This window comes from Cibotium barometz, chromosome 16 (genome assembly GCF_041138505.1).
Source record: "Cibotium barometz isolate CiBa-2024 chromosome 16, ASM4113850v1, whole genome shotgun sequence".
Classification (NCBI taxonomy): domain Eukaryota; kingdom Viridiplantae; phylum Streptophyta; class Polypodiopsida; order Cyatheales; family Cibotiaceae; genus Cibotium; species Cibotium barometz.
In genome coordinates, this window is record NC_141061.1 from 40,968,537 (window position 1) to 40,990,821 (window position 22,285).

At 47.3% G+C, this 22,285-nt stretch overlaps 1 protein-coding gene across 6 annotated transcripts in view; it reads left to right on the forward strand.

Moving 5' to 3' along the window:
• TRANS11 (translocase 11) overlaps positions 1 to 22,285 on the forward strand; it is a 66,360-nt gene that overhangs the window by 38,539 nt on the left and 5,536 nt on the right. For all 6 annotated transcript variants that reach the window (XM_086810593.1, XM_086810591.1, XM_086810588.1 and 3 more), the window contains one exon: positions 6,914 to 7,107. In XM_086810593.1, coding sequence (XP_086666719.1) covers positions 6,914 to 7,107 — 194 coding nt within the window. The remainder of the gene's footprint in view (positions 1 to 6,913; positions 7,108 to 22,285) is intronic.

The window sequence follows — 22,285 nt, forward strand, 5'->3', positions numbered from 1 at the left end:
GGATTCGGCCTCCCGTGGACATTAATATAACTTTCTTTCTTTCTTTCTCTCTCTCACCTCTCCTCTCTCATTCCTCAAGGCTCAAGAGTCAAGCCATCTTCAACCATGGCATCCTCCTCACGTGCTGGGGCTTCTCGTAGAAGGACAACGGGATGGACATGGTGGGAGGAGGTTAACTACACCCCATCCGCTCATGGAGGCGGTTCTCGGCCATGGGTATGCAAGCTTTGCCCGTACCGGCAAACGGGTGGCGCCGACAAAGTGCGAGCCCACCTCTTGCATGAGAGTGGGCATGAGGTGAGGTTTTGTACGAATGTCACGCCCGAGAAGAGACGGGAACTTCTTGACAAGCTTAGTGTCTATGAAGCGGTCGAAGCGACAAGAAGGACACCACGAGTGGCCGTGGATCCCGCGACGGTGGGGAGAGGAACTCAAGTCTCTACAATGGAGTTACTCCATCCACGACGCCGGCACCCTCCATCTCCACGGCCTCTCAATCATTACGTGGCCCACGACGACAATCTACACTTGGGGAGAATTGGAACCCCAAGTTGAAGGAGGAGGTGGATATGGCGGTGGCCCGCTTCTTCTTCCACGACCACATTTCCTTTCAAGCGGCTAGGTAAGTGCAATCGATCATTGCCAATTCATCATTCATGTTTTCATCATCCTAGTCCCCTTCTCATTAGTAAATTACTTTCTTGAATAGGTCGGAATACTTCAAGGTCATGGTTAAGAAGATTGGGGAGTATGGCTCAACCTATATGCCCCCCTCATCCGAGAGCTTGTGCACTACATTGCTCGAGAAGGAGAAGCGCATTGTAGAGCAAGCGGCCGACAACACAAAGCGGCAATGGGAGAGGAACGGAGTCTCCCTCATTGTGGATGGATGGAGTGACACCCGCAAGAGGAGTATTCACGGCATGGTTGCATATTCCTGCAGAGAGATGTACTTCATCTCATCTCATGATGCATCCGGCATTGGGAAGAGCGCGGATGTGCTTGCGGCGGAGTGGGCTACCACCATGGAGATCGTTGGCCCCGAGCATGTAGTGGGCTTTGTTGCGGATGGGGAGCCTTCCAATATGGTGGCGGGAGCTATTCTCCAAGGTATGTATGGACATGTCACGGTGTCCTTTTGTATGGCTCATTGCCTAAACAACCTCCTCAAGGATGTCGGGGCATTACCATGGATCAGCCCGCTCATTGAGGAGGCCAACACCATGGTCTCCTTTGTCCTCAACCACCAAAGACTTCGGCATGAGTTCAACAAGAGGTCCTGTCTCTCTCTCCTCAAATATTCCGACACTCGGTTTGCTTACAACTTTCTCATGTTGGGCCGGTTGAAGGATTGTAGCGGTGCTTTGAGGGGGCTTTTCCTTAGCGACGAGTTTGTCGCCATGCAAGAGTCCCATACAAACACTGGCCAAGAGTGTAGGCTACGGGCGGATGACGCCTCTTGGTGGGAGCGTGTGAAGACCACAGATGCTATGGTGAGGCCCATAGTCCACCTATTGAGGATTGTAGACGCTATGCAACCATGCATAGGCAAGGTCTACGAGGCCATGGATCGCATGATAGAGAAGTTGAAAGACTTTGTGTCTGACAAAGACAGATACGAGGAGATCCATGCCTTGTGTCTAGGAAGGTGGAATTCCTACTACTCTCCATTGCATGCAGCAGCTTATGTGGTGGACCCATAATTCCAAGGCAACAAGCAGGAGAGCGACCGGGAGGTGAGCGCTGGATGGAGGATCATCTTGGATCGTCTTGTGCCTGATGCATCGGTTAGGCGCAAGATCAGGGACCAGCTTTCGATGTACAGGTCATTTCATGGCTCCTATGGCTGTCATGATGCACAGGTTGACCGCTCCAAAGTTGGTGTTGCTCTATGGTGGGAGGACTTTGGTTCAGACGGATCGGAGCTGCAGCAGCTTGCCATCCGCATACTTAGCCACGCCGTCAGCTCCTCTTGCTTGGAGCAACTTTGGAGTACCTACAGCCACATTGCCTCTAGGAAGAGGAACCGACTCGGGGTAGAGCGTGCCAATGACCTTGTCTTCGTCAGCGTGAACTTGCGAATGCTTTGCAAGAGCGTGACCAAGAAGGCAGATTCCTTCACCGAGTGGGAGATGAGTCAACAAGAAGAGCAACAAGAGGATGAGGTGCAGGAGCAGCATGCCAGTGAGGATGAGACTGAGGATGAGCTTGATGCTTCTTTGGCACAAGCTACCCATGACCATGAGGCGAGCACTTCACGTGGATGATCATTCATGGATCATGATTCATGGGCCTTACTACTTAGCTCTAGCCTCTAGCCTCTAGTCTTCAGCACTTTTTTGTCATTGACTCATTTGAGTCCGTCCATGTATTCTGCCTCCTTAAGGCTTAGTCCCGACTCCTGACTCTTGAGTCATGACTCATTTTGTATCTACTTAATTATTAATATGACTCAAAAGCTTACCATTTTAGTGTAAATTTGTGCTCATTTTGATGTACTTCCAAAGTAGAATAAGTGTAGAGTAGAAATTTTTTTTAAAAAAAAAGTATTTTTCGAGTGCCGTTCCCTTCCCCGTCCCCGTTCTCTACTTATGGCCGTCCCCCGTCCCTTGTGACTATTGGACAGCCCATATCATCACACCCATCCATAAACAAGACTTTTATGATTGGCCACACACTGGCCAAACTTTATGGGTGAGCACTTGAGATGGAGCTTAGCACACTAGCAGAGAGACATGGGCACATAGCTTCAGGGCAAGCAGGCTTCCGTAGGTCATTCTCCACTTTGGATCACATCTTCACCCTGCGAACCATCACTTAGGAGGCTAGAGCACGACACTGACAAGTTTATTGCTGCTTTGTGGATTTCCGCAAAGCTTTTGATATGGTCTCTCGAGCCAGATTACTGCAGAGACTCCAAGATTTGGGGGTACCATCAAACATGATCGAGGGGATCATTGCATTATATGAGTTGGTCCATAGGGTGGGTGAGATGCCGAGGAGGATTATTAGAGGAGATCTCTAGTACCATTGGAGTGAAGCAAGGATGCCCACTGTCTTCCACTCTCTTTGGCCTCTACATTGATGAGATTTTGGCCTTCATTGATAGAGGAGGGGGAGGAGGCGTATGACTAGTAGGCATCTTTGTTTCAATACCACTTTATGCTGATGACATTGTGCTTATTGTGGATTCTCTAGAGGCTCTCCAGAGGCATCTTGACACATTACAAGACTTTTGTGCACAACAGGATCTCATAGTAAACCTTGGGAAAAGGTGCTACGCACAAGGGTCAAGGTGCAAGAAAAGCATACTGGGTGCATGAGCACTGGCCACGTTTGATGTGCTGGCAACAGTCAGTTGATTGAAGAACAATGCGATATTGTGGAACCAACAAAATCAGATTGCATTATGTGCGTCGTTCTTCTACTTGGAAGAGCGAATTATACGAGGGACTCTAGTTGAGAGAGCTATCCAGTTGGGCAGATCTAGACACCCGAGGGTTCATGGATCCTCACATCGGAGACGGTGCCTACACCAGAGGATTCAGAGCATCATTGCGAGGAGGTATCTCACTATGGCAGATATCCAGGCCATCCGGCAGAGACCCATGCTAGAGCTCTTAGGATGATTACGACTCCAGCCATATACTGTTGTACTCATTGTCACTTTTGTACTCCCCCATATTCATGTATTCAGGTATCCATGTACTCATGTACCCCATTTTGACTAGTAGCATTAGCTTCCCCTCTACAGATGTATTGTGGGGCTATCTCTTTTCTTTTCCAGACAGTGTATCAGATGTCACATGGTTGTAACTTTGGTCTCATAGGTCACTTTGGCCTTTTGAAGACATTAATATAACATTTCATTTCATTTCATTTCTCTCGCACCCACCTGCCCCCCCCCTCTCTCTCTCTCTCTCTCTCTTTGAGAAGTGCACCTGCTGAGATGACCTGTGCTCCTGCTGAGCTGACCTGTGCGCCTCTGCTCTATGCGCACCCAGTCGCCCCCCTCGCTGCTCTGATTTGTGTGCAGGCAGTCGCCCGCCTCGCTGCTATGTGCGCACCTCTGCCCGCCTCGCTGCTCTGATTTGTGCGCAGGCAGTCGCCTGTCTCGCTGCTCTGTGCGCACCTCTGCCCGCCTCTCTGCTCTGATTTGTGCGCAGGTAGTTGCCCTCCCTTTTCCCACCGACCCTTGCTCAGGCCCCCAAGGCAGCAACTAGGGGAAAACATGTCTCAACCCCTGGAGGGAGAAGAGGATGGTGAGACAACCTTTCACACCCCCACGAAGGCACCAAATGCCTACCGCAGAAGAGTGAGGGAAGGAATCATGTCCCCTGGCTCATGAAGGCTTGCAAAGATGGCCCAATGAGATGAGGCCCTTTATGAGGAGATACAGCTTCACATAAGGACAGAGATGAACACCATGCGATAGGAGCTTGAAAAGCCTTTTGTGAGGACCGGGACCTCACTGTGAACCTTGGAAAGACCAAGGTCATGCTCTTTAACACCTCCTCACAGTGGATAAGTAGATCTGCAATACAGTTTACATACAGTGGAGAGCCTGTGGAGTATGTTACCTCATATGTATACCTTGGGATCACTTTTGTTGGACCTCAGTTCTCGATGTGGAAGGTGGCTGAAGCTAGATTGATGAGGGGATATGCAGCCCTTGGCTCGCTAGAGAGGCAATGCTTATACCACAGGAAGAGACAGAGGAGAGAGCCGGCCGAGACAGATATAGAGGAGGTATGTGATGGGTGGAAGCCGATGGAGAGGCCCCTAGTGGCGATGATCTCATGCATGATTAGGAGTAAGCCATTAGTGCCACATGAGATTGTGCGGGCAGAGATGGGGGTTGGACCGATAGTGACAGAGGCTCTATTCCAGACAGTGACATACTGGCACAGGCTATGGGAGCTTCCACTTGATAGATACCCCCGGCTAGCCCTGGAGTCCTCAAGACCGTTGACACTTGAGGGAGATACAGAGTGCTGGCATGCACAGGTAGGCATTTGGTTTGGCATGCACGGTATGCAGATGGAGGCACTCCCCTCGTTCCAATACAGCATAGAGGCCCCGTCATTTGCTTTCAGCCGCACAGAGCGGAACAGGGTTATCACGAAGGACATTGTCAGACTGGATACTCAGAGGACATGGAGTTTACCTAGTCGTCCACTGGGACGAAGATGGCCTTCTATAGAGATCACCACCTATGCCTGACAGAGGATGGGTTCATCATCCTCCCACGCTACATGGACACACACCTATCCTTTGGGGTGAGATGTGCGATCAGCCAGGTCCCACCAGCTGAGAGTGGAGATTGCCAGATATGGGCCTAGGGCGGCCGCACCAGAGGACAGGATATGCCAGCTTTGTCACACAGAGCCCGAGATAGAGGATCATTACATATGCCGATACCCTGTACACTATGAGATTCGGGGGGAGGTTCGACTGCCTCTTCCGAGTTGGGTTCGGACCACTTTCCAGCATCATGGACTTCCCAGATCGGAGATGCCTGGGACTTTTTCTTCTAGAGCTCCGTAGACACAGGGAGTCCTTAGTGAGATGCAGATCAGCTGTACTTGCTCGAGGACCAACACAGAGAGCTCTCACCGACTTCTTCCATACGAGCACTCCGAGGGCCGATCCACACATCCTACTCAGACCACAGGCTAGTGCAAGAGCTCGGCTGAGAGGTGTGACACTCGAGAGAGCCACTAAATTATGCAAAGCTCGACGCCCCATACCCCATGGCCCTCGCCCATGGCCACGCCACCACAAGAGGATCCGGGCCATCATCACCCATCATCGCAGGACCTTCTCGCGTGAGCTCAGTTTTACCACCTTGAGCACCATGTCATAGCGGCCCATGAGGGATGTATTAGAGTGATATAAGAGCTCTCTGCTCATGTACCTAGATCAGATTTTATAGTTCTAGATTTTTGTTATCTTTCTTTATTACTGTTTTGTACCCAGGATGATGTACCTCATGGATATGATGTAACCTTTTGGTCTCAGAGGTCATTTTGGCCTTTTGAAGACGTTAATACAACTTTCTTTCTTTCTTCTTTCTTTCTTTCTCACGCATACATGAGCTCACGAACGCACGCATGCAGGCAGTTGCTCCAAGTGGTCAGGCATGGGATTCTGTTATTTCTTATATACTTGTTCAAGTCTGAAAGGGAATCATCTCTCAAGACCAGAGAAAGAAGGTGTAGGTTCTATTACCGGCGGCTGTCTAGGATACCAATGGATTTACCACAAAAGAGAAGATTAGACCCGCACTCTAGGCCAGGAGTCTATCTAAAAGAGTACTTCCTCATTTCTTGGTCTTGGTTAAAATTTCCAAATAAGTAGACAACAATCATGCTTATGATAAGTTCTAACCCCAACAGTTCTACGCCTAGACTCTATGAAACATTACTGTTTGGATTGCGACAAAGCAGGGTCTAGTCTGTCCAATCTTTCAGAATCATGGTTGAGAATTTGCTTGGTTAGACAAAGATGGGCTATGCACATTTAGTGTTCTTAAATTAAGGACATCAGAGATTGATTCCAAGTGATCCTTTGGTCACTTTTAACATGAGTTGTATTTCAAGGCTAGCCTTATGTCAGCTCCACTATGGCCTTTATTACAGATATAATATGCTTTACCATCCTAGGTGGGATCATGGGCTTTTGACGAAAGAGGCATACCAATGATAATCTTGGTACTTGTAAGGGTGACGGGCAAACTATTTGTAAGAATTTGATGCTCTGCACACTAATTTTTTTGGGCATATTGAACTGTTACATGGAGTAGTGTGGGTGGTCAGTGTCAGGTGGTAAAAGGTCATTGTCAGATTGTAATTTGTTAATTGCTTTAAAAACCCCATAAAGTAAATCATCTGGAAACTATTATATTTTGCAGGAAAACAGTGGTACTAGTACCCCTGCCGTTTCAACACCCGAATCTAGGCAACTGGTATCTACCATTTACAGCATTCTGCTTTGCAGCTATGAGCAACGGTGTAAACCTAACAGATGGTTTAGATGGTCTTGCTACGGGTACAGCTGCTGCAGCTTTTGTAGGCATGGCCTTGGCTGTAATACACATTTATCCAGGTACATACATTACTATGTGAGCACTCCATTTTTCCTATTCTTTATGCTGCTATGACTGTTTGTCTAATATTTGTGTACAGATGAAGTGACTGATCCAACTTGAAGGCTTCCTGGGTATACTACCGGTATTCTATTCTATATTTTGGAAGTAGGTCATGAAAGATTGCATCATCCTCAAGGGGTGAAGCTTTAATAGATTGTGAGGATGATCTCATGTGACATTAAGGACTAGCTCCTAGTTTGGCTCAAAAACATCATGCAACCTCTCAATCCTGGCCCAATTCTCTGGGTCTAGGTCAGGCCCCGAGCATGTTGTTCCATACATAACTGCTCGAGTCAAATATTAAATTCAAGGAGCTATACCCCTTACTCAGATGTCGGAAGTCCACCACCTCTTGTATGTGAAGTTAGCGTGTTCATTTCCATTATCCTAGGGGTATCAACATGGTCTTGCTGAGACAGAGGTTGTCTGTGCTGCACACAATTGCTTTCAAAGCCCTTTCAGTGAAGAGGAAATGAAATCATGTGCATGTAGTAAAATAGCAATAGAATGGGTACTAGATGAGAATGAGTCCGTTGCGAATTCCCCTCATGGCTTCTCAGTAAAATCAACTACCTTATCAATATAAATTCCAAGAAAGAGTCCAAGGAAAAGAACAAATCATGGGCCTACAATGAGTGTGTGTGAACCCACTCTTAAGAGTGGTTAAATATCTAGATATTATTTAGGTTTGACATAAGTAGTGATGTCATTCACATAAGTCTCTAAGGCTACTAGTTGAAGGTTTCATAACATCACATCAATCAACTATTCATCATTGAGCTGTGCAATAATCTGTGTCTTTGAGCGTTCTCTCTCTCTTTTTCTCTACACTCACACAATGAGTATTGACTATCCACCTTAGGTTAGACAGCTATGCTAACCCTAATCGTAACATTTGGTATCAGAGCTAGGGTTTTGGCAGTTGCCTGCCATCAGTCACCTGCCTCATCATTTGTGTGCAGCAGCTTGCCTCTGCCTTCTTGCTGAGCCGTCAACACACATTACTAACCTGCTGTTCACTTGCACACTGCTGTAGCTGTCCGTGCCAGCGCCAACCTGAGTCGTCACCACCAGTTGCTCCCTGTTGACCAGCTCTAGGCGCCATCTGCACACTCGCCACCACTTGCATCGAATACGTAGCTGCCAGAGTTGGCTTACCACCCAGTCATACACAGGCGCCCTTTGTCATCTGCAACAAATCTTCCAACGGCTTCCTGCATGTCGTTGGCAACATTTAGAAAATGGATATAGGGGCTTCTCTCAAAAAGGTGAAAATTATGCTCTTACATTTATAATATTTCAGGGGTTTTTTAAAAAATTGAGTCTCCTACAATCAAATTTAAGGCCTTAACGGCTGCTGATTCCGCCGCCGTCTTCTCTGCCCCCGCCCTCTGCTGCCTGCGCCTTCTTCTCTGCCCCTGCCTTCTTCAGCTGCCCCTGCCTTCTGCTGCCTCCGCCCCCTCCTCTGTCACTGCCCTGCCGCGCCCTTGCTTCCCCCGCCTCTACCCCCCATCTGCTCCTGCATCTGCTGCTCCCGCCATGGTAGTTAGGAAACTCGTTTCCTACAGGGAAGGAAACTTGGAAACGTTTCCGAAACATTTCCTTGTAGAAAACACGTTTTTTTCAAGCAAATTTTTTGACATTTTTTTGTCCCCCAAATCTAACGTCGAAATCTGTGCGATTCTTTTGATAAAGTTTTTTATGTAGTGTCATGTATGGTTTTTTTTTTGTGGCCTGGAATGATGGATGATTGGATCATGGATCAAGGATAGTGGGCCATGGTCTATGAATCATGATCATTTGACATTGATGATGGATGATGATATGGTTTTTGTTATTTGTGATTCAAAGAGTGTAGGCTTCAAATTGATGTTCCATGTATTCTATACATTTAGTGTTATTTTTACATATTTTACACAATATATATTTGAAATTTTGTGCCTGCAAAAACTTGTAGGTAGGAAACTTGTAGGAAACTGTGGGCTGATTTTATGAAATCCATTTGAAACTTTTAGGAAACCCGTTTCAAACAACCCCCTAACTACTATGGCTCCCGCCTCTGCCCCCCTTCTGCTCCCACCTCTGCCTCATCTGCTGCCGCCTCTGCCTCCCAGCATCTGCTCCCACCTTTGCTGCTCCCGCATTTCCCTCCACCGCTGCCCCCCAGAGCTATCACGTCGCATGCTTGATATTTGGCGATCTCATGATTTCTCGCAAGCCTCGTAAGGCCTGGCCTCTGCTCTCTGTGATATTAGTGACTTTTATCACACATGCCCTTTCTAAGAGGCAAGAGGCCTTGGATTTAGAAAGGGCTATTAGACGTAGACTGGCTGCCTCTTATAGAAAGAGCACGAGAAACATCCTCATGTTTAATGGGTTGCAGATTCTTTATGTACTGTTAGGGCAGAGCTTCATCACTCTCTTGAGCAGCGTGCGGAGTACTATTACCATAGCGTGCGGAGTACTGTTACCATGCCCAAGAATCCTTTTGGACCCAGATGGGTGGTAGATGCAACAAACATTTCTTTGCTACTCACGGCCCATCTCATGCTGTCACAAGAAGCGGAGACCGGAATAGAAAGACAAAACTCTTCAAATATTCAAACAGAGTACACACAGGAGGAAACCACAAGAACTATGAATAAACACCGCATTGAGCCGGAATGGCTGGCCCCTTGTAGGTACTGCTTTATTGAGATAGAACCTCTTTACAAAATAACAAAGGTGCGGGTGTGAATAACACCGGATTTTTCCACAAAATACTTTTGTAAGATAAATCAGCTCCAAAAGCTGACACACAGTCCCCAAAAAAGTCCATAATCAAGCCTCAAACCAGCCCTTGGTTTCCACACGTGTGAACCTGTGCTGTACGGCTATATGGCGCTTGCACACAAACTGTCCGTAGCACCTGTACGACCAACACAAGAGAGAGGAGGAGAGTTGTACGGCTGTTGTACCTTGTACGGCCACGGCGTAGAGAGAGAACAAAAGAAAATTGTCGGTTGCCCAGACTGTACAGCCAGAGCAAGGTCACCGTGAAACGTCTCACTATCGAAACAAAACGATGTTGAAACGATTTATTTTGGAACAAAACATTTCAACACGAGGTAGGTGGACAATGAAACGTTGGACCGAAACGATCATATACATAAAAGGTGAAGGTACTGGCCAATAGTTATAAGATGATATTAGCATATTTATCATCGGTAAACAAAGAAGACATACAAAAGAGAAGAGAAAAGAACAAATAGGATGAAAGAAGAAAAGAGAGAGAATTATAAAAGCTAAAAAACACACAAAATCACAACCTTTTTTCCCACATGAAACGATATGGCTTCAATGTGCACATGAAACGTTTCAACATTGAAATGAGTTTCAAAGCCACCGAAACGAGTTTCATGGTGACCATGAGCGAGAGAGAACAAGCCGACAGCCTTGTTGCAGTGTACGGCCAACATAGAAGGAGAGAGGGGGAAAACTGTACGGCCGGTTTTCTGATGACGATTGCTGTACGAACAAATCTGCGCAGGAGAGAGAGAGAGAGAGAGAGAGAGAGAGAGAGAGAGAGAGAGAGAGAGAGAGAGAGATTAAGCGTCTACTAAAGACCCAATGGGCCTATAAGACCAAAGTGATACAACAATGTCCATGGCATATCTCATCATGGAATGGAAAATAAAACATAAACATAGCTATCTCACTGGGGTAATACAAAACTGTCCACAGAAACTCATCATGGAATACTAAGAACATAGAAACATGAGAGCAACATCAGCTCCGAGTAGATGGTATACCACTCTCCAAAATATCAAGCATGGGGCTAATGAGTATGGCCGAGAGGTCTCCCTCAGCTATGTCACGTGGCAAGGTAGCTCAATGGCGGTGGAGCATGTCCTGGATCTGGAGCTGATGAGGTGATCGTGGTTGACGGGGGGGCCGAGGGCGTCGGGCACGCTGGAGTGCAGAGGCTTGGTCGTCTGAGCAACTCCTCTTAGGCGAGGTAGGTCCAAAGCAGCTCGTGGAGGGTCCACAAGATCCACACTGTGTCACCATTTGGCCACCCAATTGGTCCACCCGTGCTTTCTCATCATGTATGTACATTGGACTGGTGTCCATGGCAATTGTATATACCGGGGATTGATGCCACTCATGTGATACTGTGGACTTGGCTTTCCGTTGGGACTTGTGCCTCTGTGTACATACCCGGAAATGCTTGGTGGATTGGTGTTCCATTGGGTCTGGTACCTCGTGTACTTGGCTGGAGCACGTCTATTTTGGTATAGTCTCGTGAACGGGGATTGTCCATACCAATGTTGCATTGCATAGCATCTTTATGTGCTTGCTTGGAATTGAAATTGCATGCTGTTTTCATGCTTGCTTGACCAATGTGTAGTTCCGGGTAAGGGGACGCCCGCTCGCGAACCGTGTGTGTGAAACTGTCTGCTGACATGGTTATGTGGCATGTTGTCATGTGCATAAGCAATGCCATGGACCTTCTCAAGGCTAAATCCAGAAGGGGGCAAACAGATAAAAACCATGAACTAGTAGAAGATAGGTAGAACCAGAATGTAGGAGCTTCAGGTGTAGTATCTGAGGTGGACATGGAGCAGGACAAGTGGGATCATGGAGGGAAGCAGACGGCTGAAGCGCATGATCCAGATAAGGGCTGTCGGCTGATTCCAGAAGGGGCCGGGGGCTGAAGCGCATCATAAAGTCAAGAGTATCTAATAAAAGAGCATGCGTTTTGGTATTTTCTGGCAGGGCTGCTGGCCGACCAGCAGTCGGCTAGTTTCCCATGGATCCCAAGGCCTATATAAAGGCGCACTTGCTCTTTGTGTTAGGCATTCTCTCCCACTAGGGGATTGGATCATTAGAGGTCCCATAGGGGACAGATTTAGGTGTCATCACCTTTTATGTAAGGCAGCCCATGGCTGCAGATTCAGATACCTTTTTGTATCATAGAAATATACTGAATTTCCAACACTTCTCTCTCTCTCTACTCTCTCTCTATATCTGCGTTTTTGCATCAGATGGTGCGTTTTTTGCATCAGAAGGTTTCCAAGAGTGTTTAGGATTGAAAGAAGACTCCAGAGCTTCCACGTGTTACACATGTGACAGGTGGTAAGTATTGGTCATAAACCTAGCCTTAGGAGTTAGCACTAATTTATAAGTGAGTGTGTACACACTTCATTAAGTTTTGGGCGACCAAAACTCACTTATAAATTATGACCAGCCCGGTGTTCACACACACTGATGTCCCGAGGTGGACATAACCCAATGTCCACCACCCAGACCTTATCCCCTTTGTACAAAGGGAGTAGCCAGCCATGTGTCCACTCTAGCTTGCTCCACAAAGCACCTGTCTGCCACCTACACTGGACAACTCACCACCTCACTCCTCCTCTCTCTAGAGATTGGCGCCTCCTTCATGAGGACTGTTGGGTTGCATTTTTTGCACTTTTCTCCTTCCCAACTCCATTTCCAAGCTTGCTAAGGTGTTTCTCAAACTTCCAAGAGTGTTTCCGGATGCTAATCACTCTCCTACACACTCCCAATGGTTGAAATTCAGCAAAACAGCTCTCTTTATTGCTGTAATTTCTGGTCTTTTTGTTGAAAACCCTAATTCCAGTCCTCCTGTCTCAAGTTGAACCATAGAGGAAGCTTTCCCAAGGTTCCCTTCATCCTCTTGAAGACTTTTGTCGCGAAGAAATGCGACAAATCGAAGATCTCATCACTCCAAGGACTTCCATCGCGAAGACTTCCGCTGTCATTGACTCTACTTGCAATTGGTAAGCTTTAATGCTTAAATATGAAAGCAAGTAGCAAGAGGGAGGAACCGGATTACAAGATCACATACCTTGTGTAGTGTTCTCTTGTCCTACGTGCTCTCTTGCGGATTGTTGCTACCATGTGTTGGTGGAACAATAGAGAGCAGATGGTAGGGAACATGGGCACTTGAGAGGGTAGTGTGGATTGCAAGTCTACATCGACAACCACTTGTTTGCAATACTGTATTCATATGCATTGGTATGGAAATCTGGTCAAAAATGCCCATGACACTATGTACTTGATTCTCCCAAGATCAATATATTTTATTTGGGGAGGGGTTGGCCGTTCCGGCTCATTGTGTGTCTCTTGTCAATTCAGCAAATTACTTCTTGTATTTGAGCAAGTGTCCATCAAATGTTAGTGTATTTAAGTGTATTGATTAGCATTGTGTTCAACCAAGTTACACTATGTTGGCGTCCTCCACCTCCTGGGTCCGGAAGAAATTGGTGATGGTTGGCTGGCGAGGGAGGGGGCGGGGTAGCTGGGGCCGAAGCTCTCTCAAGAAGGTGTCCTTGTGTCTACGGAGCTCAAGCAGGAAGAGGCCTAGGCAACGTTGGTCCTGGAAGTCAATGATCTTGGAGAGTGGACCAAATCCCTCACGAAATAGACAGTGAAACGTCCCGCGGATCTCATAGTATACTGGGCAGTGGCATATTTATTGCTCCTCCGTCTCAACCTTTGTGTGGCATAGTCGTCAGATCCTCTCCTCTCTGGGTCTCCGTATGAGCTTCTTGGCTCTAAAGATGCTTTCAGCTCTACCTGTCTTCACTCTGAGGCGGTGGGATGAAACCCGTATCTGGCCAATCGCAATTCGCATGGCATGGGACATGTGAACACTCAAGTAGCCCGGCTACTGGATGAATCCATCCTCAGTGAGTGTGAGGAAGTGATCTCTGTAGAAGTGCATCTTCATGGGGAGCTCTGGAGGTGTGATCCATGTGCAATGTGTGTAGAGGCTGAGAAGATCTAACCGGATAACCTGGTTGGTATCCTCGTGAGACAGCCGGAGAAAAGGGGAGTCCAAACTGTATTGAAGGGGGGGTAGGCGGTCCATGCGGAGCCCATATACTGAGAACCAAGTGGAAACTAGTGCATACCATACTCTAGAGTGGCCCTCAAGTGCTAGCTGTCTTGAGGACTCTAGGGCAAGCCTCGGGTACCTGTGGGGATCCATGTGACTGATGCGATGGAGGTATGTGAGTGTCTGGAAGAGTGCATCCACTACCATCAAGGCTGCAGCAAACTCTACCTGGATAATCTGGTGTGGGACAGATGCTTTGCTGTGGATCGTACGGGAGAACATCATGACCTGGGGCCTCTCAACTCGCTGCCAATCCTCATCGAATAAATCTAGCCTCCAGAAGGTTGCTCCATACATCAAGGCTGGTGTGACGAGGGTGTCAAAAAGCCATCCCTTCATCTTGGGCTCTTGGAAATGTGCCTGGAAGCACTACCGCTCAAGTAAGCTCAAGGTTGCATAACCCCGTGTCACTTTGGCATGTGCTGTGGGAAGCATGGTGAAGCGTGCGCCACTGAAAGTGACACCAAGGTAGACATAGGATGAGACAATCTCCATAGGATCCCCTCTATCTGTGAAGCTTAATCTGGATGTGAAGGGGCGAGAGGTATTGAAGACCATTTCCTTGGTTTTACCAAGGTTAACAGAGAGGTCATGTTGAGTGCAAAAGTCATGTAAGGCATCCAACTGTCCTTGAAGCCCTTTGGCTGAGTCTGAGAGGAGGACGATGTCATCTACATAAAGTAGTATGGGGATCAATATGCTTGCTTGTGTGGGACCAGTCCTGCCTAATCCGTCAATGAAGCTCGACTCTTATTGAACTGCTCTGTGTTGAAGTAGCTACATGTTGGTGAGGATTGAAAGAATTACTTCGACTAGCGAAACTACTATAGATATCTTCACTAAGGATTGATGATCATTGATTTGTGAAGATGGTGGAGTCGTTTGGTGTCACATGCACTGTGCACTCAGTGCATGGTGACAAACTGGCTCATCATCAGCATTGCAACATTTGTACAGTATTAGAACCCAGTAGGATGATATTTGTCGTACGCCGTGACCCCATTGTACATCCTCAGTCGTCCAGGATAAGTCAGGCACGAGCTACGTAGGTCATTCCTCAGCCTTAGCGGGTCAGTCAGTCAGTCAAGTCCCTTAACCCACTTGGAGAGAATCATTCATGCATGTAGAGTCAGTAGAAGCCTTAGGGTTTGCATCAGAAAGCACTTTGCATCCTGCATAATATGCATTCATATGCCTGTGCATCATTTAGAACATCCCAGAAGCCTTAGGGAATTTACTAGGATTTATCTGGTATTTTTTTCGTATTTTATGGTGTTTATTTAGCATTTAATGTCATTTATAAATATAAACTTTATTAAATAAATGACCAGCCAACTTGACCAGCCTCTAGTTAGTATAAATAGGCTTGCATAGGGCTTAGTTTCTCATTCAGTCTTCAGTGTGCTAAGAGCTTTCCTCCTCAGCCCTAGGAGTTCCCTTGCCTTCAGCACTAGACTAGTCTCATCCAACCCTTGGAGTGCTCGAGTTTTGCTTCAGCCAGCCCTGGTTCTCCAACGCATGCAGTTCAGCAGTCCCTACAGCCATAAGCGCAGCAATTCAGGAGTACTAACGCAGCCAGTCAGCAGTCCTAACTCAACAATTTAGTAGGACAGCATACAGGCGCAGCCGTACAGCCCTCCTCAGTCCCCAAAACATCAGTACAGTCCTGCGTTTTCTGTCCAGCATCAGCACAGCCCTGCGTTTACAGTCCCACAACAGTCCTACCTTGCGTTTCATTCCAGCCTCAACCATACAGTCTGCGTTTCAGTCTACAGCAGTTCTCAGCCTCCCAATCATCATCCCCATCTGCCCGAGCCATCTGGTAAAGGTAACATAGCATTAATAAGCATTTACAGCATTCTAACATAGCTTAGAACAATCCACCGCCTTCTTTTCTCAACCTCAGGTGTGCAGCCCTTCCTCATGCCCTTGGGAAGAGTGCATAGGCTCGAGATCAGTTCATCGAGGTGTTTCTACAGCCGTGTAAATATCTCGTTATCGGGATAGGGGGCCCTTCAGTGGGTAATTCGGGACCCAATGTGGTGTACAGTTCTCATATATCTCTCTCTCATCTCTTTAAAGTTTGAAGTATTAAAATGGATTGCTAAACTCACGAAACTCGGGATACAGAAGACGGTGTGAGCATTTGTGTGACAGGATCTTCCAATACAAAGACTTCCGCTGCATATCACATTGGTATTAGATTCAGATTGTCCACACACACCGTATCCTAGCGTGGGGGCATCCTTGGATGGTTAGATTGCGTTCCGGCACGACCACCGACTTCAGCATCATGTCTACATAAGAGAGTACTCATCAGCCGGAAGACGTCTTCCCCGAAGGAGACCATGTTCTTTCGCCTACTACAGCAGACACCATAGCTCTTCTTAGAGCTCAGAACCAGTTGCTCATGGAGCGTCTCCAACTCTTGGAGGCAGCAGTAGCACGTCCTTCTCCACCTCCAGCAACACCCGACTACATCTCCCTCTTCTTTCAGATGGAACAACAAAGGAGAGAGGATGAGGCCCGAAGGAAAAGAGAAAAAGCAGAAAGACGGGACTTTGAGGAAGCCCAACGCAGGATCGACGAAGACCGGTGTCAGGCTGAACTCGCCGCTCGGGAACACCAACGTGAGCTTGATCGAGAACGTATGTTATTCGAGCACCAACGAGAAAAGGAGGCCATACACTTGAGGTATCAGCAGCTCTCCTCAGTCTCCCCAGTCATAGGTGTCACCAGCCAGTAGTCCGCAGCAGCATCAACCACCGTCATTCGCAGTCAACCAAACTTCAGTAAGTATGATGGTAAGTGTGATCAACCACCGTCATTCGCAGTCAACCAAACTTCAGTAAGTATGATGGTAAGTGTGATCATTCATCAGCAGTTAATCAATTTATTCATCAGTTTAATGCTCATTTTCCATAGCTAGGATCAAAGACCCTCAAGATAAAGTCCACTTAGCGGCTCCCCATCTCACTGGTGAGGCAGTCACTTGGTGGCAGCATTGGTCTAGTATTCATACAGACCATGCCATAGGTGTGTCAGCCTTTGACTGGGACATCTTTGTCCATGACTTGAAGACCAGATTTCTCCCGCTCCAGTACATGACCGGTTTGAAAGACGAGTTCTATGGACTCAGACAGAACGGATCCCCAATGCTTCAGTTTTCCGGTAAGGTTATTACTTTAGCACAGCAGTTAGGGTTATCTGCGCAGGCTAAGATGGAGCAATTCATTCGTGGATTGGACTCTAACATTCGGTTCATAGTTCGTAACTTTGAACCAAGTACATATGACCGGGCTTTGACTCTCGCTCAGAATGAAGAAATGAAGATGAACTGAGGCAAGCCCAAGCAGTCATCTCCATCCAGTACCAAACCCCAGTAGCAGCAATCAGCTGCACAGATAGGGAAAGGTAACGCTTCTTCTAAAGATTGCAAGAAGGACGGCATTAATAGCTCCAGTTTAGGGGGTAAGAAAGATCAAGAATCTAACCCTAAGAAAACCCCTGATGAAAAGGCTAAAACAGGCATTACTGGAGGTTATCTTCCTACAGAGGAGCAAAGGAAGTACCAGTCAGAAAATAGATGTTTTTTCTGTCATATTATAGGGCATGGTAAGAAGGATTGCCACAAATGGCAAGCGGCACAAGCCGCCAAAGCTCCTTCTGCCACAGTTGCCACAGCCTCCCCAGCTCCTCCAGCCTTGCCTACTACCTCAAATGTAGTTCAATTTTTACCTTCTATGCATCCTATGCCATCCGTGGTATTTGATGCTAAGCAGGAGGGTGAGAGCGATGTTGCTCAGAAGAGCCTCATCCGAGCTTATGGCTCTGCCCAGGGCCAACAGTTTGTAGTCCTTTTCGATATGGGTAGTTCTGAAGACGCCATCTCTCCCCAGTTGGCTAATAAATTGAACTGCACATTAGTCCCATATCATCTGGATGTGGACGGGTTTACACCTGGTCTTCACACCCACATTTCCCAGAAGGCACAACAATTTGCCTTTGAAGTTCAGAAGGCCTCATTTCAACGAGATTTCATCGTCCCAACTCTGTTGGGGTGTGACATGATCTTCGGAATTCAGTGGTTCCGTCAGTATGAGCCTATTCTTGTTTGGGGGCAGGACACTTTCACTATTTGTAAAGGTTTTCGTGAGCCTATCATGCTTCGGGGCAATAGGAGCATTCTTGGCATCCCTATGATTTCTCATCTCCAGGCCAATCAAGCTATCCGCAAGGGAGCAGAAGGAGCATTAATTTATGCTCAGACAGCTTCTATCTCGTCGATAACCGCTGTTTCAGCATCTTCAGTTCCTCAGTTGGCAGATCTCCTTTCTCATTTAGACATTTTTAAGGATGATCTCCCACCCAGTATCCCACAGTTAGCAGATCCTCCTAGCAAGTTTCCCTCTTGTCTTTCCAAGACTTTCATGGGCAAGCTAGAACAGCAGTCAGTTCGCAAACATTTGAAACCTGTTCCTTATGGACGCATTTTCACAGTCATCATAGACCACCAAGCACTTAAGTGGCTCCCGACGATGCCAAGTGCCCAGTGGAGTGCTCAGCACACTAGACAGGGTCAGCTCTTCCACCAAGTTGGAGGAATGATCAAGTACATCCCTGGTCAGCATAACCCAGTAGCAGATGTTCTTAGTAGAAAGACCAGCATCCCGACCAGTCAGGAGTCTACCATTCTCAACATCTCTGGAAAAGACTTAGAATATCAGTATGTCGACTCCGAAGAGTTTGGTACTCAACCCAGTTTGGCCCTCAATTTTGAGCCTGGCCATTATTCAATTCACAAACAGGCATGTAAGTTTAGACGAGATATCCACTTCAAGGAAGGGGATTGGGTCTCTTAGTGCATCATAAAACAAAGATTGAAACAAGTGGGCAAACATTGTCCCAAGCTTTCATTTCGTAGTTTTGGCCCTTTTCCAATAGTTAAGAAGTTAAGTGATGTCTCCACGAAATTAAAGTTGCCTACTAGTTGGACAATGCATGATGTTTTCCATGTTTCTTGGCTAAAACCATATGTTGGTCCAGAAGTGTTTGATGTTTCAGATGAACAGCAGCCAGACGTGGTAGACGAGGCAGAAGTTATTGAGCCCGAGCAGATCCTTCTTCATCGATGGAAGCGTGGTTTCGGTCGACGGATATGTCAGTTCTATACGAAATTCCGAGATCGAGGCATCCATGAAGCCGTATGGCTAGACGAGGAGTTCTTCCACGAGTACCCCCAATTGTTGGCGGACTACTTGGAAGCCATGAACCTGCCGCCAAGCTAAGCAGGAGGGAATGTCACATGCACTCTGCACTCAGTGCATGGTGACAAACTGGCTCATCATCAACAGTGCAACATTTGTACAGTATTAGAACCTAGTAGGATGATATTTGTCGTACGCCGTGACCCCATTGTACATCCTCAGTCGTCCAGGATAAGTCAGGCACGAGCTACGTAGGTCATTCCTTGGCCTTAGCGGGTCGGTCAGTCAGTCAAGTCCCTTAACCCACTTGGAGAGAATCATTCATGCATGTAGAGTCAATAGAAGCCTTAGGGTTTGCATCAGAAAGCACTTTGCATCCTGCATAATAGGCATTCATATGCCTGTGCATCATTTAGAACATCCCAGAAGCCGTAGGGATTTTACTAGGATTTATTTGGTATTTTTTTCATATTTTATGGTGTTTATTTAGCATTTAATGTCATTTATAAATATAAACTTTATTAAATAAATGACCAGCCAACTTGACCAGCCTCTAGTTAGTATAAATAGGCTTGCATAGGGCTTAGTTTCTCATTCAGTCTTCAGTGTACTCAGAGCTTTCCTCCTCAGCCCTAGGAGTTCCCTTGCCTTCAGCACTAGACTAGTCTCATCCAATCCTTGGAGTGCTCGAGTTTGCTTCAGCCAGCCCTGGTTCTTCAACGCATGCAGTTCAGCAGTCCCTACAGCCATAAGCGCAGCAATTCAGGAGTCCTAACGCAGCCAGTCAGCAGTCCTAACTCAACAATTCAGTAGGACAGCATACAGGCGCAGCCGTACAGTCCTCCTCAGTCCCCAAAACATCAGTACAGTCTTGCGTTTTCTGTCCAGCATCAGCACAGCCTTGCGTTTACAGTCCCAGAGCAGTTCTGCTTAAATTGTGAAAGTGCAGGTTCTTAAGCCGTGAGATGGAACTTCTTGAATTGTAATTCCTTGAGATGGAATTTTGTGAATTTGCAGGTTTTGACCTCCATAGTTTTTTTTTTTTTGGGATCATCTAGGTTATGACTTGCAAGCAAGCAACCACTTCTTATGCACTTATTTCTCATCAATGTAGAGGCCGAAAAGAGTGGGTGATAGAGGGCAGTCTTGTTTCACCCCAATAGTGCTGGAAATCTTTTGTGATGTATCTCCTGGGGATCTCACTTGTCCGGTGACGGACTCATAGAGGGCAATGATGCTCCAAACCATGTCAGTTGGGACTCCGATCTCTTGTAGATGGTGTAGGAGGTGGGCTCGGGGTACAGTATCAAAGGCTTTGCGGAAATCCACAAAGTAGCAGTAAATCCTCTGATTCCCTCCTTGATGATGGCACAGAGGGTGAAGATGTGGTCAAGGGTAAAATAGCTCCTCTGAAAGCCAGCGTGTCTTGAGGCTCTGCATCCCTGGCTCTCTGCAAATGAACCGAGCTCCGCCTCTAGCACTGATCCATAGAGTTTGGCCAATGTGTGGCCCTGTAATTATTAGGATCAAGTGGATCTCCGGCGGCTTTGAGGATGGGGGTGATGGTGTTGGTGGACTAAGAGGGTGGAAATCCTTCACAAAGCAATCTATTGAACATGTAGGCTAGTAGGGGCGCCAGGGTATCATCGGCATGCAAGATGTACTCGGCGGTGAGACCCTCATGATCCTGGGCTCGCCCATTGCGTAGTCTACGAATGGCCTTGAGGACCATGCCCTTTGTGAAGAAGGTGGAGGTGGTGGGACGGGGATCTGGTGGTGGGGGTAGGGGTGTCTAGGTACATCATGGCTCGGTCTCCTATCTGCCAAGAGGGTCTCTCTGTGTCTCCTGAGCTCAAGTAGGAACAACCCCAGGCATGTTTGATCCTCAAACTCCATGACCCTGCGTAACGGCCCAAAACCCTCTCGGAAGAGGCAGTGATATCTCCCTCGGATCTCATAATAGACTGTACATCAGCAAATGTAGTGCTCCTCTGTCTCTGTCTCTGCCTCTTCGTAGCATAGCTGACAAATGCGGTGATCCGAGATCTGATGCACATATTGCCCTGTCTCAATCCGTAGGTGGTGTGATGAGGTCCGGATTTGTCCAATGGCACAACGTATCCCATGTGATAGGTGTACATCCATGTACGTCGGGCGGGTGATAAAATCATCTGGTGAGCAGTGTAGAAAATGGTTCTTGACCCATTTTCATGCCTAAGGGCTCAAGGGGACTAGTCCATGTCCTCTCTGTGTACACTCTGACGATATCCATCCTAATCACGCGGTTCTGCTCTGAGCGGGTGAGATCCAAAAATGGACAATCTAGGTTGTATGGAAAGGGTGGTAGTGCCTCTATCCACAAACCATGTAGGTCAAACCATGATCTCATTTGAGCATACCAGCAATGAGTATCTCCATCCTCTGCCAACTGTATGGATGAGGTCAATGCCAATCCGGAGTACCTCTGCTGAGGGAGCTCCCATAGCCGTAAAAAGGTAACTGCCTGGAATAGGGCCTCGGTCACTACTGGTGCGGTACCCAGCTCAGCCCGAACAATCTCATGTGGTACTGATGATTTGCTCCGAATCATGCGGACAATCATCATAATCAATGGTCTCTCCATTTGTCTCCATCCCTCATCCGTCCCTCTCTGAGATCTGTGATGTATGCTGGGCCCCCAAATTGAAGCTCCATACAGGAGGGTCGGTGTGACAAGGGTATCAAATAGCCACAATTTGGTGCACGGCTCCTAAAACTGTATGTGTGCACACTACCTCTCAAGTGCCCCCAAGGCTGCATGCCCTCGAGCTAATCTAGCTGTTGGTGCCTCCTTCAGGGAGAAACGCGGTCCTGTGAAAGTAACTCCCAAGTAGACATATGACTTGATGTACTCAACCGGCTCCCCTCGGAAAGTGAACTGAGGCTCTGATCTCGTCACCCATGCCAGTGTGGTGTTAAACACCATAACCTTGGTTTTCCCAAGATTCACTGTCTGATCTCTATCCGCTCAGAATGCCTGTA